This window comes from Paroedura picta, chromosome 16 (assembly GCF_049243985.1).
Source record: "Paroedura picta isolate Pp20150507F chromosome 16, Ppicta_v3.0, whole genome shotgun sequence".
NCBI lineage: Eukaryota > Metazoa > Chordata > Lepidosauria > Squamata > Gekkonidae > Paroedura > Paroedura picta.
The window spans coordinates 1,526,129-1,538,869 of NC_135384.1; the positions used below are offsets into that span (position 1 = coordinate 1,526,129).

The 12,741-nt window shown below is 63.0% G+C and overlaps 1 protein-coding gene across 5 annotated transcripts in view; it reads left to right on the plus strand.

The window, feature by feature from the left end:
* DNAH2 (dynein axonemal heavy chain 2) overlaps positions 1-12,229 on the plus strand; it is a 75,044-nt gene extending 62,815 nt beyond the window's left edge. For 3 of the 5 annotated variants that reach the window (XM_077313657.1, XM_077313656.1, XM_077313655.1), the window contains exons 64-75: positions 87-256; positions 364-480; positions 794-958; positions 1,261-1,386; positions 1,621-1,769; positions 1,886-1,952; positions 2,452-2,602; positions 2,876-3,024; positions 3,348-3,481; positions 3,655-3,799; positions 4,405-4,604; positions 4,737-5,019. In XM_077313657.1, the coding sequence (XP_077169772.1) occupies positions 87-256; positions 364-480; positions 794-958; positions 1,261-1,386; positions 1,621-1,769; positions 1,886-1,952; positions 2,452-2,602; positions 2,876-3,024; positions 3,348-3,481; positions 3,655-3,799; positions 4,405-4,604; positions 4,737-4,866 (1,703 nt within the window). In that variant the 3' untranslated portion in view covers positions 4,867-5,019. Of the gene's footprint in view, positions 1-86; positions 257-363; positions 481-793; positions 959-1,260; positions 1,387-1,620; positions 1,770-1,885; positions 1,953-2,451; positions 2,603-2,875; positions 3,025-3,347; positions 3,482-3,654; positions 3,800-4,404; positions 4,605-4,736; positions 5,021-5,643; positions 5,648-7,258; positions 7,446-7,580; positions 7,730-7,943; positions 8,128-8,328; positions 8,520-8,635; positions 8,828-9,070; positions 9,256-9,790; positions 10,020-10,201; positions 10,354-10,696; positions 10,812-11,205; positions 11,383-11,561; positions 11,637-11,723; positions 11,875-11,986 lie in introns of those variants that run through there. The other 2 variants (XM_077313659.1, XM_077313658.1) reach the window with 2 other exon arrangements.
* Positions 12,230-12,741: the final 512 nt, after the last annotated feature.

Sequence of the window (12,741 nt, forward strand, 5' to 3'; positions counted from 1 at the left end):
CTCCTGCCCAGTCCCAGGTCCTGTGAGTCGCGAAGGGGCTCCTGGAGTCTGGTCCGAGTGGCCTCAGCCTCGTGCCCCTCCCCCAGGCGAGCCCAACTTCATCAAGCAGCTGGTGTACTTTGACAAGGACAACATCTCGGACAAGGTGCTGAAGAAGATCAGCGCCTACTGCTCCCAGCCGGACTTCCAGCCGGACATCATTGGCCGGGTCTCGGTGGCCGCCAAGTCCCTCTGCATGTGGGTGCGAGCCATGGAGGTAAGGAAGGCGCCTCTGGGCAGGGCGGCGGCAGGAGGGGGGAGCACGGGTGGAGGACGGTGCCTGCCGCAGCCCTTGCAGGTGGCTCTGCTTGGTTTCGCTCCCAGATGTACGGCCGCATTTACCGCGTGGTGGAGCCCAAGCGCGCACGCATGAACGCTGCCATGGCCCAGCTGGCGGAGAAGCAGGCGGCCCAGGCGGAGGCCCAGGAGAGGCTGCGTGAGGTCAGGCTCCTTCTGGGGAAGAGCCGGCCTGTTGAGGCCCCTCCTAGCGTGGGGTCTCCGGCCTTGTTCTCCTCGCACCCCCTATTATAGTTACGGTGCAGAGGTCCCCACCGTTGAGCCCACGGGCACCTGCTGGCCCCAGATGGGCAGGGCCGGGTGGGGGTTTTGCCCAGCAAGGCTTCTGATTGGCTGTGCAGATTTTTGAGAATGTTGCTTTGGCAGCCGTTTTGTGTCTGGCTCCACCTTTGGGCGGAAGACCCCCTTCCCTTCCGCCAGGCCTGCTTCTCAGATCTGCTTCCTCACCCCTGCTCAGGTTGCCGAGAAACTGGAGATGCTCAAGAAAGAGTACGAGGAGAAACTGGCCCAGAAGGAGGAGCTGCGCAAGAAGTCGGAGGAGATGGAGCTCAAGTTGGACCGCGCCGACAAACTGGTCTCCGGCCTGGCTGGGGAGAAGATCCGATGGGAGGAGACAGTGAAGGTGGGGACCAGCCTGGAGCTCTTTTGCACACATCCCCTCCCCCCCCCCCAAAAAAAAAGAGAGAGAGGGAGAAGGGCTGCCACAGTGCTTGTCGAGGGGCAGGGCCTAACCCCCTGAGACACCCCTGGGAGGGCCATTTCATTTCATCTGGCCTTTGGGTGTGCCAGAAGGCAGGGCGGAAGGCTGAGGAGGTGGCCCCTCCTGCTGTCCCGCAAGCCCCCCAAGAAAGTGGGAGACGGCCTGAGGGGAAGGGCCAGAGTGGTTGAGAGCAGGAGTCCAGCCCGTCTGCTGCCTCTCCCCAGGGCCTGGAGGAAGACCTGGGCTACCTCGTCGGGGACTGTTTGTTGGCGTCCGCTTTCCTGTCCTACTTGGGGCCCTTCCTGTCCAATTACCGGGATGAGATCCTCTCGCACATCTGGATCAAACAGGTGACTGTTGTCGGCCGAGGGAGGCGGGCACGGCCGGCTTCAGGGGGGCATTTGGCGGTTGCTGGCCATCGACACGCTGCTGAGAGCCTGCGGAGGCTGTTTCCAAAGCCCCTCGCCCACCGGAAGCGCTGGTCTTGGCTCTGGTCCCGGCACGGTGGGGCTGGGAGGAGAAGTGGGCTGGGCCCGGAGCGGAGTCTCCCGCCGGCGGCTGACCGGCCTGCGCTGTGCCTGCAGATCCGGGAGCTCCACGTGCCCTGCTCCCCAGGCTTCACGTGCGACGGCTTCCTCTCCAACCCGACCATCGTGCGCAACTGGAACATCCAGGGGCTGCCCTCGGACAACTTCTCCACCGAGAACGGCATCATCGTCACGCGGGGCAACCGGTGGGTGCTGGTGCTGGTGCTGCCAGGCGAGCCCGCTGATTCCCGGCCCCCTGCCCTGGGCTGCTCCCTGGGGCCAAGAGGGCCGCCCTCATGAATGGCTCCCCCCCCCTCCCTAGGTGGCCCTTGATGATCGACCCGCAGTGTCAGGCCACCAAGTGGATCAAGAACATGGAAGCCAAGAAAGTGAGGAGAACGGCTGGGGTTGGCTGAGGGAGGGGCATTCCTCTCTAGGCTATTTCGGGGGGGGGGTGTTTCTTGGACTACCCGTGAAGCGTCCTCCAGGGCCTCCCTCTCCGGGGGGTTCATGGCTTCTCTGCTGTTGCCTGCCTTCTGCCGTGGCCCCTCAGTCTCGCGTCCCCTTCACCTTGAACTGGGGCCGCCAGGGGCCGAGCCCAGGACTCTCTGCCTGCCAAGCGGAGGCTCTGGAGCCACATCCCAGAACATGCCATTCCACTGGATTCAGGGGGGGAGATGTGTCGGTTTGAAGCAGCAGAACAAACTTTGACTCCAGGGGCACCTTGACGGCCGACAGGATTTGATTCAAGGGAGGGGCTTCGGTGCCTGGCAGAGGGTGCCTGCCCACCACAGCTTCTGCCGTGAATGAACCCTGCTGGTCTCCACTGGGTGACCCCCCCCCCAGACGGGGGGGGCTGACGCAGGGCCCCCCTCTGTCTCCGGACAGGGCCTGAAGATCATCGACCTGCAGATGCCCGACTACTTGCGCATCCTGGAGAACGCCATCCAGCTGGGCTCTCCGGTGCTGCTGCAGAACGTGCAAGAGGAGCTCGACCCCACGCTCTCCCCCATCCTTAACAAGTCCGTCACCAAAGTGGGTGAGCATGGGGCGGGGGGGGGAGGGCTTGGAACGGGAAGGTTCTCCCAGAGTCCATTTCAAACTTTGGTCCGGCTGTCGGTAGAAATGTGAAGGCTCAGGACACATCCAGGGGCCCAAACTGTGTCCCCCATCCCTCACTCCAAGGCCTTCCACCTGCCCAACTGAAAACACCGGGAAGGGCAGAACTCCTTTTAGAACGAGTGTGGTCTTCTTTAAGTTCCACGAACATGTCAAATGCTTCGACCCCTGACTTGCTTTCTGGGCGGGGCAGGCGGGCGCCTCCTGATCCGGCTGGGAGACAAGGAGGTGGACTATCACCCCGATTTCCGCTTCTACCTCACCACCAAGCTCTCCAACCCGCACTACACGCCGGAGACCTCTTCCCAGACCACCATCGTCAACTTTGCCGTCAAGGAGCAGGTGAGGCCCTCCTGAGCCTGCCGGCACCCTTGGAATCGTGGGGCGGGGGGGTGGGGGGGCACAGGCACCACAGGGCTGCCGCAGGAGGCGGAGCCAGCAGGCGATCACCTGTCCAGGGCCCAGTCAGAAGCTTTTCTGGGCCAAAGCTCCCCTCGTGCCAGGAAAGGGGTCGGCTGGTGCCGTGTTGCCCCGGGGCATCGGGGCGGGGACCTACGGGGCGGGAGCCGAGGCCGAGCTCCGCACCCAGCATGGTGTGTGGCCTCGAGGGAGAGGGCGTCCCTCAAAGGGCAGAATGAGGTGTTGAGTGCCTTGGGCTTCCTCAGGGTCTGGAGGCCCAGCTCCTGGGGATTGTGGTGCGGAAGGAGAGGCCTGAGCTGGAGGAACAGAAGGACTCCCTCGTGCTCAACATCGCTGCGGGCAAAAGGAAGCTGAAGGAGCTGGAGGACAAGATCCTGAAGTAGGCGGCCCTGGCCCAAGGAAGGCCTCTCTGCCTCCCCGTCCCTTGCAGCTTGGCCTGGGGGAGGGGGGGAGGGCCCACCTTCCTGGGCTCTGCTCCCCAGGCCTTCTGCAGGTCAGACCCCTCCTGAGCGAGCCTCTCCCCCCCCTCCCGCGCCCTTCCTCCCGTCTCAGGCTGCTGAATGAAGCCACGGGGTCCCTCTTGGACGACGTCCAGCTGGTGAACACGCTGCAGACCTCGAAGATCACAGCCACGGAGGTCACAGAGCAGGTGGAGACCAGCGAGATGACGGAGATCAAGATTGACACCGCGCGGGAGGTGAAAGAGGGGACCTGCCCTGGGAGATTTTAAATTGAATGGGTCCTAAAAGGTGGGGAGGAGGGTGGGTTAGGGATGAGGAGGGACTATGCAGGAATGGCACCCTGTCCCCTCTCGGTTTCTGGACTTTTAGGAGAAGGCATCGTCTTTTAGGAGAAGGAATCACAACCTGGGGGGGGGGGGCGAGAAACTTATTCTGCTTGTTTAGGATTTATTTTTATTTAAAATGTATTTATTCGCTAGCTTTCCTCTTCACAGAATGTAATGTCTTACGCCATAATAAAACAGATTGCATAAAAATACATAAAACCAAATCTTAAAATCTCATTCTAGGATTGCCTAAATCAAATGCAGACCTAAACAGGACTATTTTCAGGTCCCTCCTAAAAATCAAAAGTGACGGGGCCTGGTGCACCACCCGGGGAAGGTTGTTTCAGAGTTGTGGGCCTGCCACTGAAAAGATGGGAGAGTCAGGAAGGCTTCTCCCTGTGATAGCAGGACATAGGGGCATGGGGGGGGGGGGCTTGTTGCTGCTGCCTCAGGCTCCCCGTTGACCACTGCTCTTCTGTCTTGGCTGACTGACCCGCTGCTTGCCCTCCCACCAGGCCTACCGTCCCTGCGCTCAACGGGCCTCCATCCTCTTCTTTGTCCTCAACGACATGGGCAAGATCGACCCCATGTACCAGTTCTCCCTGGACTCCTACATCGACCTGTTCAACCTCAGCATCCAGAAGAGCCACCGGAGTGCCAAACTGGAGGAGAGGATCCGCTACCTCAACGAGTACCACACCTACGCAGTCTACAGGTAGGTAGAGGGGCCTGGGGTCACCTCTTCTCCTTCCCTGCTGTGCCTCACAAGCCATGCCGGGGACACGAGCTGGCCGTTCCTCTGCCAGGCCGCCAGCCTCCCTTCTACCGGCTCTCTGCTTCTGCCCAGGTACACCTGCCGGGGCCTCTTCGAACGCCACAAGCTGCTCTTCAGCTTCCAGATGTGCGCCAAGATCCTGGAGGTGTCTGGCAACCTCAAGATGGACGAGTATAACTTCTTCCTCCGGGGGGAGTGGTAAGTACTAGAAAGGGCACGCCAGAGAGCAGCGGAACAGGTATCTCTTGTGGAGGCATCTGGTGCTCTGCATCTGCCAGGCTTTTAAAGGTTCCTTTTTAATTGACCCATCTGTTGCTTCCCTCGTCCTGGCTCCGCTCTGTCAAGCCTCGGCCACTTTACCCCCACCCACCTCTCCTTTTCATTGGACGGTGGCATCAAATAGGTCCCAGGCTATGAACATCCATAATATAAGCTTAGTAAGTACCCATAAGAAGAGCACACGTCATCTATAGAAACTTCCAGGGATACTGAGAAAAGGTGACAAAATGCAGTCCTCTAAATGCTGGCATCCTGAACTATTTTAATGAGGCTGGGATGAGCATTCATGCCCTTGCAGTGGTCAAAAGTCCTCAGAGCTGGGACTTCTCTCCGTTGTCCCTCAACACAAGGTCAAGGTGGAGCCTCTTCCTAAAGGTTTGGCTCTCCTTGGCTTGAACCTCCCTGGCCAAAGGCCAAGAGATAAGAGAGCTCCCTCTGTGTGTCTGAACCCTCTCCCTTTTGAGAGTCCCCCCCTCCCGCTACAGCCTTGATATTCCTGCCCCCCCCCCCAAGGAAGCCAATAAAGCCTAGCCTTTAGATTGCCTGAGTCTTTGGCCCTTTAGACGTGACATACCTGCAGGCGAGAGCTGTTAAAAACTTTTGTCTTACTCTGGGCTAGAGCCATTGGCATTTCTAAGCACTGACACCTTCGGCCCTGTTGCCAGCCAGGAATTCCAGCCAGGCTCCGTCATAGACAGAGCGTAGTCCCAAGCAATTGAATTTCTGGGGTGAATTTGGGGGTGGGGGGTGTGTGGGCTCTCCACATTGCCCATTAAAGCTTTCCTGAGAGGTTCCTTTGGAGATTAAAAGCTGACCTTTGTGTGCTTCCTGCATCTGAATGATGTCATGGAATGCCAGAAGACATTCTAGCACTTCAGGGTGAAAGCGTCTGTAACAGGATGTTGACAAGGAGGGCAGGTTTTGCAGAGGGAAGCAGGGCTCGGTTCAGGAAGGGGCGGGGGAAACCTCCTCACCGCAGGGTCTCACGCAGGAGAAAGGGGGTGCTGTGGGCAGGTTTGGAGGCCCAGCGCCTGCCAGGCGTGGAATGGAGAGCAAGCAAAGGGAAAGGAGGAATTTCACATCTGCGTTTCGGCTAACGGGCCCAGCCTCACGGAGCTTCTGGAAACGTGCAAGCTCGGGCTTTGGCGAGGCTCCAGCAGGAAGGCCTGGCCTCCCGCCCGCCCGGCTCTCCTGCTCCAGCTCTTGGACTCTGCGGCCCAGATAGTGCTGCTTTCCGCTCCGCGACTGAGCCCCTTCCCTTGGAAAGCTTCCCCTCTCCAGGGCAGTCGAGGGCAGCGAGGGGGTGGCTCTTCCCGGGCTTTGCTCCACGCAGGCAGCAGCCGGCCAGCTCTCCCTGTCGCCTGGCTTGGTAATCCGAGCTGCTCTTGAAAGGAGGCCAAGCTCCGTCCATGACAACAGGCCCAGCACGGCAGGACAACACACACACCCCTCCTTCAGGGACAGGGCAGGGCAGCCCGGCAAGGGTGTGAAGGGAGCCCCCCCCCCCTTGGGTTGGCACAGCACTGATAAGGCTGCTCTGAACGGGCAGGAATCTCAGGGCTCTCTCAGCCTGCCTCCCTCACCGGGAGAGGAAAGGGAAGGCGACTGGAGGCCGCTTTGAGACTCCTTCAGGTCGAGAAAAGCGGCGTCTAAGAACCAACTCTGCTGCCCGGGTCTTCTCTCCCCTCCCCTGGAGTTCTCTCTGGCTCCCAGACTTCCTTCCCGATGCGCCCCGTGCCCAGTGCATGCCCCAGAAGGACAGTTTCCACCCAGGCAAGACCGGATTGGCACCCTCTGTGCCCGGACAGGACGGGGTGCCTCGCAGATCTTGGGGTTCACTCGTCCACCTTGCCATGAGAGCGCCAGAACTTGGCTTCCCGAGGAGACCGCCGCCTGTTGGGATTTGGCTCTCCGCCTGCCTGGTGCGGGGCCTCTGGCTCCGAGAAGTTCTCTGCTTTGTCCAGAGGGCGGCAACGCTTGAAGCCTGTAGGTGCTGTGGGGTCTGCTGCCCCTGAGCTGTTTCACAAGTGGGTGGGCCTTGTGTCCAGCAGGGCTGGCCGCAGGCTGTCCTGGCGAGCTTCCACCAGAAGGGTGGAGCGGGCACTATCCGAGTGGCAGGGGAAAGCTCGCTCTGCAGCATCTTGGGGCTGGCTCTGCCTCCCGGCGTGGCTATTTTGTGACTCACTTGACCTCTCCAGAATGCCAGGTGGGCCGTGGCTCTAAAGGGCCGAGGGACCCCGGGGGCAAGGGGGAGATGCGGCCGATCGGGTGGCACGGCTTCCTCCGACGGCCTCCCCGCTCGTCCCTGCTTGCAGGTGCTGGACAGGGAGGGGCAGATGGACAACCCGTGCACCAGCTGGCTGGCAGACGTCTACTGGGACAACATCACCGAGCTGGACAAGCTCACCAACTTCCACGGCATCATGAACTCCTTCGAGCAGTACCCCCGCGACTGGAGCCTTTGGTACACCAACTCCAAGCCCGAGAAGGCCATGCTGCCAGGTGGAGCACGACCCCGGCCCTCGCCTTCCCCCTGGTTCAGCCCAGGAGGCAGAGGCCCTCTCCATGGGGGGGGGGTGTGTTGGGGGGGGTCCACCTTCCCCGGCAGCCTCTCACCACCCCCGCCGCCCCCTGCAGGTGAGTGGGAGAACTCCTGCAACCAGATGCAGCGGATGCTGGTCGTCCGGTCCCTGCGGCCGGACCGCGTAGCGTTCTGCGTCACGGCGTTCATTGTCTCCAACCTGGGCTCCCAGTTCATCGAGCCGCCGGTGCTGAACATGAAGGTGGTGAGTGGACGGCTCCGCTGGCTCCAGGAGGGGGGAGAGGCCTGTCCAGAAGGCGGCCCCCAAGAGGCCCGTCTCGTGGGCGAGGGTCTGCTCGGCGGTCCCCTTGGCCCTGGGAGACGTTGGCTGGAGGGGCGGATTGACCCCGGACCCCGAGGCCTGGTCCCGCCTGGCAGGCGTGCCTGAGCAGAGGCACTGGGATTTCCGTCTCTCGCAGGTGGTGGACGACTCCACGACGAAGACCCCGCTGATCTTTGTGCTGTCGCCTGGCGTGGACCCCACCTCCTCCCTGCTGCAGCTGGCGGAGCATTCGGGCATGGCTCAGCGCTTCCACGCCCTCTCCCTGGGCCAGGGCCAGGCACCCATCGCCACCCGCATGATCAAAGACGGCGTCCACCAAGGCGAGGGCCGGAGGGTGACGGGGAAGCTTCCCCCGGCCTCGCTCTGCCGTGTCTCTGAGGGCAGAGTGGCCCCCAGTCTGTGTAGACAAGACAAGGGCCCCAGTCAGTCCAAGCTCCCCCGGGCTTCCTCCAGCAGCGCTTGGGGGCCACCCCCTCCCCCCCGGCTGACGCCCTGCCCTCCCTCTGTGTGTTTCTTGACAGGCAACTGGGTGTTCCTGGCCAACTGCCACCTCTCGCTCTCCTGGATGCCCCAGCTGGACAAGCTGGTGGAGCAGCTGCAGGTGGAGGAGCCTCACCAGTCCTTCCGCCTCTGGCTCAGCTCCAGCCCCCACCCCGACTTCCCCATCTCCATCCTGCAGGCCGGCATCAAGATGACCACGGAGCCCCCTTCGGTGAGTGAGGACTGCGGGGGGCGGGGGGGGCAGGCCGCTCTCCCCCTTGAGGCCGGGCTGGAGCCCGCTCTGCAGGGCCGGAGGTCAGTGCCCCTCTCTCTCTCTCTCTGTGGCAGGGCCTGAAGGCCAACATGAAGCGCCTCTTCCACCTCATCACGGAGCCCCAGTTCAGCCGCTGCACCAAGCCCTCCAAGTACAAGAAGCTGCTCTTCGCCCTCTGCTTCTTCCACAGCATCCTGCTGGAGCGCAAGAAGTTCCTCCAGCTGGGCTGGAACATCATCTACGGCTTCAACGACTCGGACTTCGAGGTGACCGAGGGAGCGGGCCGGGGGCGGCGTGTGTAGTGCACGTCGGCTGCCTCGGCCTCACCAGGCCCCTTGGGTCCCCCGTGCAAATCCTGGGCCCCGGGTCGGCCCTGCTCAGCTTCCGAGATCTCATGGCTCGACCCCCCTGCCGGGAGACAGCGCCAAAGGCCCCCGGCAGCCCCCCCCCGGCCCTTCTGCGTCTCCGTGCTCCCTGACTGCCGGCCGTCGTGGCCCCGCCTCCTCCAGGTGTCTGAGAACCTCCTGAGCCTCTACCTGGACGAGTACGAAGAGACGCCCTGGGACGCCCTCAAGTACCTGATCGCCGGCGTCAACTATGGGGGCCACGTGACGGACGACTGGGACCGGCGCCTCCTCACCACCTACATCAATGACTACTTCTGCGAGCAGGCCTTGGTCACCCCCCTGTACAGGTAGCAGCCCGGCCGGCAGGCAGGCAGGCAGGCAGGGTGTGCCAGGGGCCGGGGGGGCACAGAAGACACTGCTGTGGGGGTGTCGTCTGGCCCGGTCCCCTGCCGGCTCAGGGCCGGAATATCACTTGGCCCTGCTCTTTGTGAGCCACGCTCTGCTTCCTCCCTCCCCCCCCTCTCCCTGGGGTGAGTCCCCTGGAGCCCTCCTTCCCTCCTTTCGGAGAGAGCCTTCCTTGTCTCCCCTTGGGGACTCAGGCACTCAGCCCTGGGATCCCCACCCTGCCGTGACATCCTGGGCACTGTGTTGGGGCCCCCTGCCCTAAGTGCCCTCCAGTTCCCAAAAGGGTTGTGAAGATGCCAAATGTCTCGTATCGCTCCTGGAAAGGGCCAGTTCCATTAGGGGTCATGCTGGAAAGAGGGCCAGAGAGCGAACACGGCTGTGGGGGGAACAGACTGGCAGGGAGGGGTCTCCAGGTGAGGGGGGGGAGCCCAGAGGGGGGGGGGCGTCTGCCGGCCCTGAGCCACCCCGTCTCCTCAGGCTCACCACGCTGGACACGTACTACATCCCCAAGGACGGGAACCTGGGCTCCTACAAGGAGTACATCACCCTGCTGCCTGGCATGGACCCCCCGGAAGCCTTTGGCCAGCACCCCAATGCGGACGTGGCCTCCCAGATCACCGAGGCCCGGACCCTCTTCGAGACCCTCCTCTCCCTGCAGCCCCAGACCGTGCCACGGGGAGTGGCCGGGCAGAGCCGGGAGGACAAGGTGCGCAGAGCGGGGAGGGCGTGGCCTGCCCACTGATCGGCCCCAGAGGGTGGGGGGGGGGAAGCTCTGCAGGAGGCAGGCAAGCTGGGCGCCTGGGGCCAGAAGCAGCGGGAGCCCCCCCCCGAGAGGCAGGAGGCTCCTGGAGGCACCCCCCCCCTCACCCTGGCCTGCTGTCCCGCCAGGTCCTGGAGCTGTCTGCTGATGTGCGCAGCAAGATTCCTGAGGAGATCGACTACGAGGGCACCCGCAAGATGCTCTCCACGGATCCCTCCCCCCTCAACGTGGTCCTGCTGCAGGAGATCCAGCGCTACAACTCCCTGCTGCAAGTCATCAAGTGAGCGCCGGGGGGAGGGAGGGGGGCGGTGCCCCTAAGTCACGCTGTGGGTTGTCTGACCTCCATATGGGGCAGGCTGTGTTGGCTGGAGAGGCTGTGTGGGGTGGGGGCTCAGATCGGTGGCTGCTCGCCTGGTGAGCCGGGTTGGATTCCCCGCTCCTCCTCCCAATGCAGCCAGCTGGGTGACCTTCGGCAGGCCACAGTTCTCTCAGAGCTCCTCAGCCCAGTCTGTTGTGGGGCGAGGAAGGGAGGCGATTGGGAGCTGCTTTGGGACTCCTTTGGGTAGGAGAAAGGGGGAATAAAACCCCAGATGTCCCCCTCCCCCTCTCCCCCCCCTTGGCAGTTCCTCCCTGGTGGAGCTGGAGAAGGGCATTCAGGGCCTGGTGGTGATGTCGACAGACCTGGAGGAGATCTTCAACTGCATCTTCGACGCCCGCGTGCCTCCCATGTGGGAGAGGGTAAGGCTGCTTTGCGCCCCTTGGGACGTGGGAAAGAGCAATTTGAAGCCTGTCTTCGGAGGGGAAAGTTACGCTGCCCGGCCCTGCATCCCCCTCTCCGGAGGGTCAGACCCAAACCGAAGGGTGGGAGGTGGGTGAGTGGAGAACTGCGGGGAGGCCCCAGTGCAGCTAGGAAGGAGGGGGCCGAGACGCTTTCCCCGCTCTCCTCGGGGCACTGGCCACTGGCCCCAGCGGGCGAGGCTGTCAGGCGTGGGCGTCAGGAAGGGCCCCCCTGGTGGGCGGGGAAGGCTCCCTGCGAGGGGAGGGCGAGCAGAAGTGAGCTTGCCAGGGCCTTCCCTGTGCCCCCCTTCCGAGGAGACGCCAGCCCCCCCCCAGCTCCTTCCTCGTCCGGCAGGCATACCAGTCCCAGAAGCTCCTGGCTGCCTGGACCCGAGACCTGGGCCTGCGGGTGGAGCAGTTTGCCCGCTGGGCCAAGACGGCACATCCTCCGGTGCTCTTCTGGCTGTCGGGCTTCACCTTCCCCACGGGGTTCCTGACGGCCGTCCTGCAGGCCGCGGCACGGATGAACAACGTAAGACTCCTGCACCCCCACCTGGAGGGAGGGAGTGTTAGGCTGCCAGTCTTTTGTGGCTGCAGGAGGCTTAGAGCCCTGAGTATGTTTTAAGTGGGGATTTTACGGGGGGGGGGGGTTATGACCCCTCCCCACTCTCAGATTCTGTGATTCGACCGCCTCTCCCCTCCGCGTTGCAGATCTCTGTGGACACCCTCTCCTGGGAGTTCATCGTCTCCACGGTGGATGACAACAACCTCGTGTACCCCCCCAAGGTAGGGTGCGCTCCCCACCCCAGCCCTCCCAGCTGCTTGTGAAGGGGGCTCTTCAGCAGCACCCTGTGATTTTGCTCCTGCCCCCAGGAAGGGGTGTGGGTCCGCGGCCTGTTCCTGGAGGGGGCCGGCTGGGACAAGAAGAACTCGTGCCTGGTGGAAGCGGAGCCCATGCAGCTGGTCTGCCCCATCCCCACCATCCACTTCAAGCCCGTGGAGAACAAGAAGAAGAGCGCCAAAGGTGGGTCGGTCGAGGGGGCGGGGGGTGATCGGGGCTCCCGCCGGCCTCAGCCCAGCCCTCCCCCGCCCGCTTACTGCCCGGGCCCCTCGCGATGTCCCCTTTCTGGCCTCAGGGATGTACTCTTGCCCCTGCTACTACTGTCCCAACCGGGCCGGCGCCAGCGGGAGGCCCTCCTTCGTCATCGGCATCGACCTGCGGTCCGGAGCCACGCCTTCCGATCACTGGATCAAGCGGGGGACGGCTTTGCTGATGAGCCTGGACACCTGAGCCCAAAACGTCCCCCCCCCCAGCCCCCCAGCTCCTTCCCTGCCCCACTCTTAGGAAACGTTTAAATAAAGCTATTTTGTTTACTGTTTTTGCACACTGATGAGATGTGGACGTCGGCCTGCAATCCCTGCCCCCCCCCTTGGCCTGTGTTTAAGGTGCCCCTGGACTCGGGCCCTTTTCCAGGGTGTAGGCATAGCTACCACCTCCAGGGGTCCTGACCTCACAAGGCTTCCTCCTACGGCCCCCTCTGCTCGGGCTGCTGGGGTACTCCATCGGAGGGAAGGCCAAGGCTCGAGAGTGGGGGGGGGGCACGATACAGGTTTATGGAATGATGCCCACTTCTCCCTCCCGAAAGGCCAGCCCTGGTCAGCTTCCAATGCAGCTGATGGGCAGGAAGTTCTAGAGAGACCAGGGGAAATGCTGCCTTCCACAGAGAGAGAGGGAGGGAGGGAGAGAGGGAGGGAGGCAACCTCTGGGGAAGGCGTGGCCCTCCGGAGGAACTGGCTGCCTGCCCCCTGGCCTGGAGGGGCTCCTGGTCCGTCCGCAGGGCTCTTCTCCCTCTGCCTTGGGGAGAGCGGCTGGGGTTTCCCGCTCCTCTTC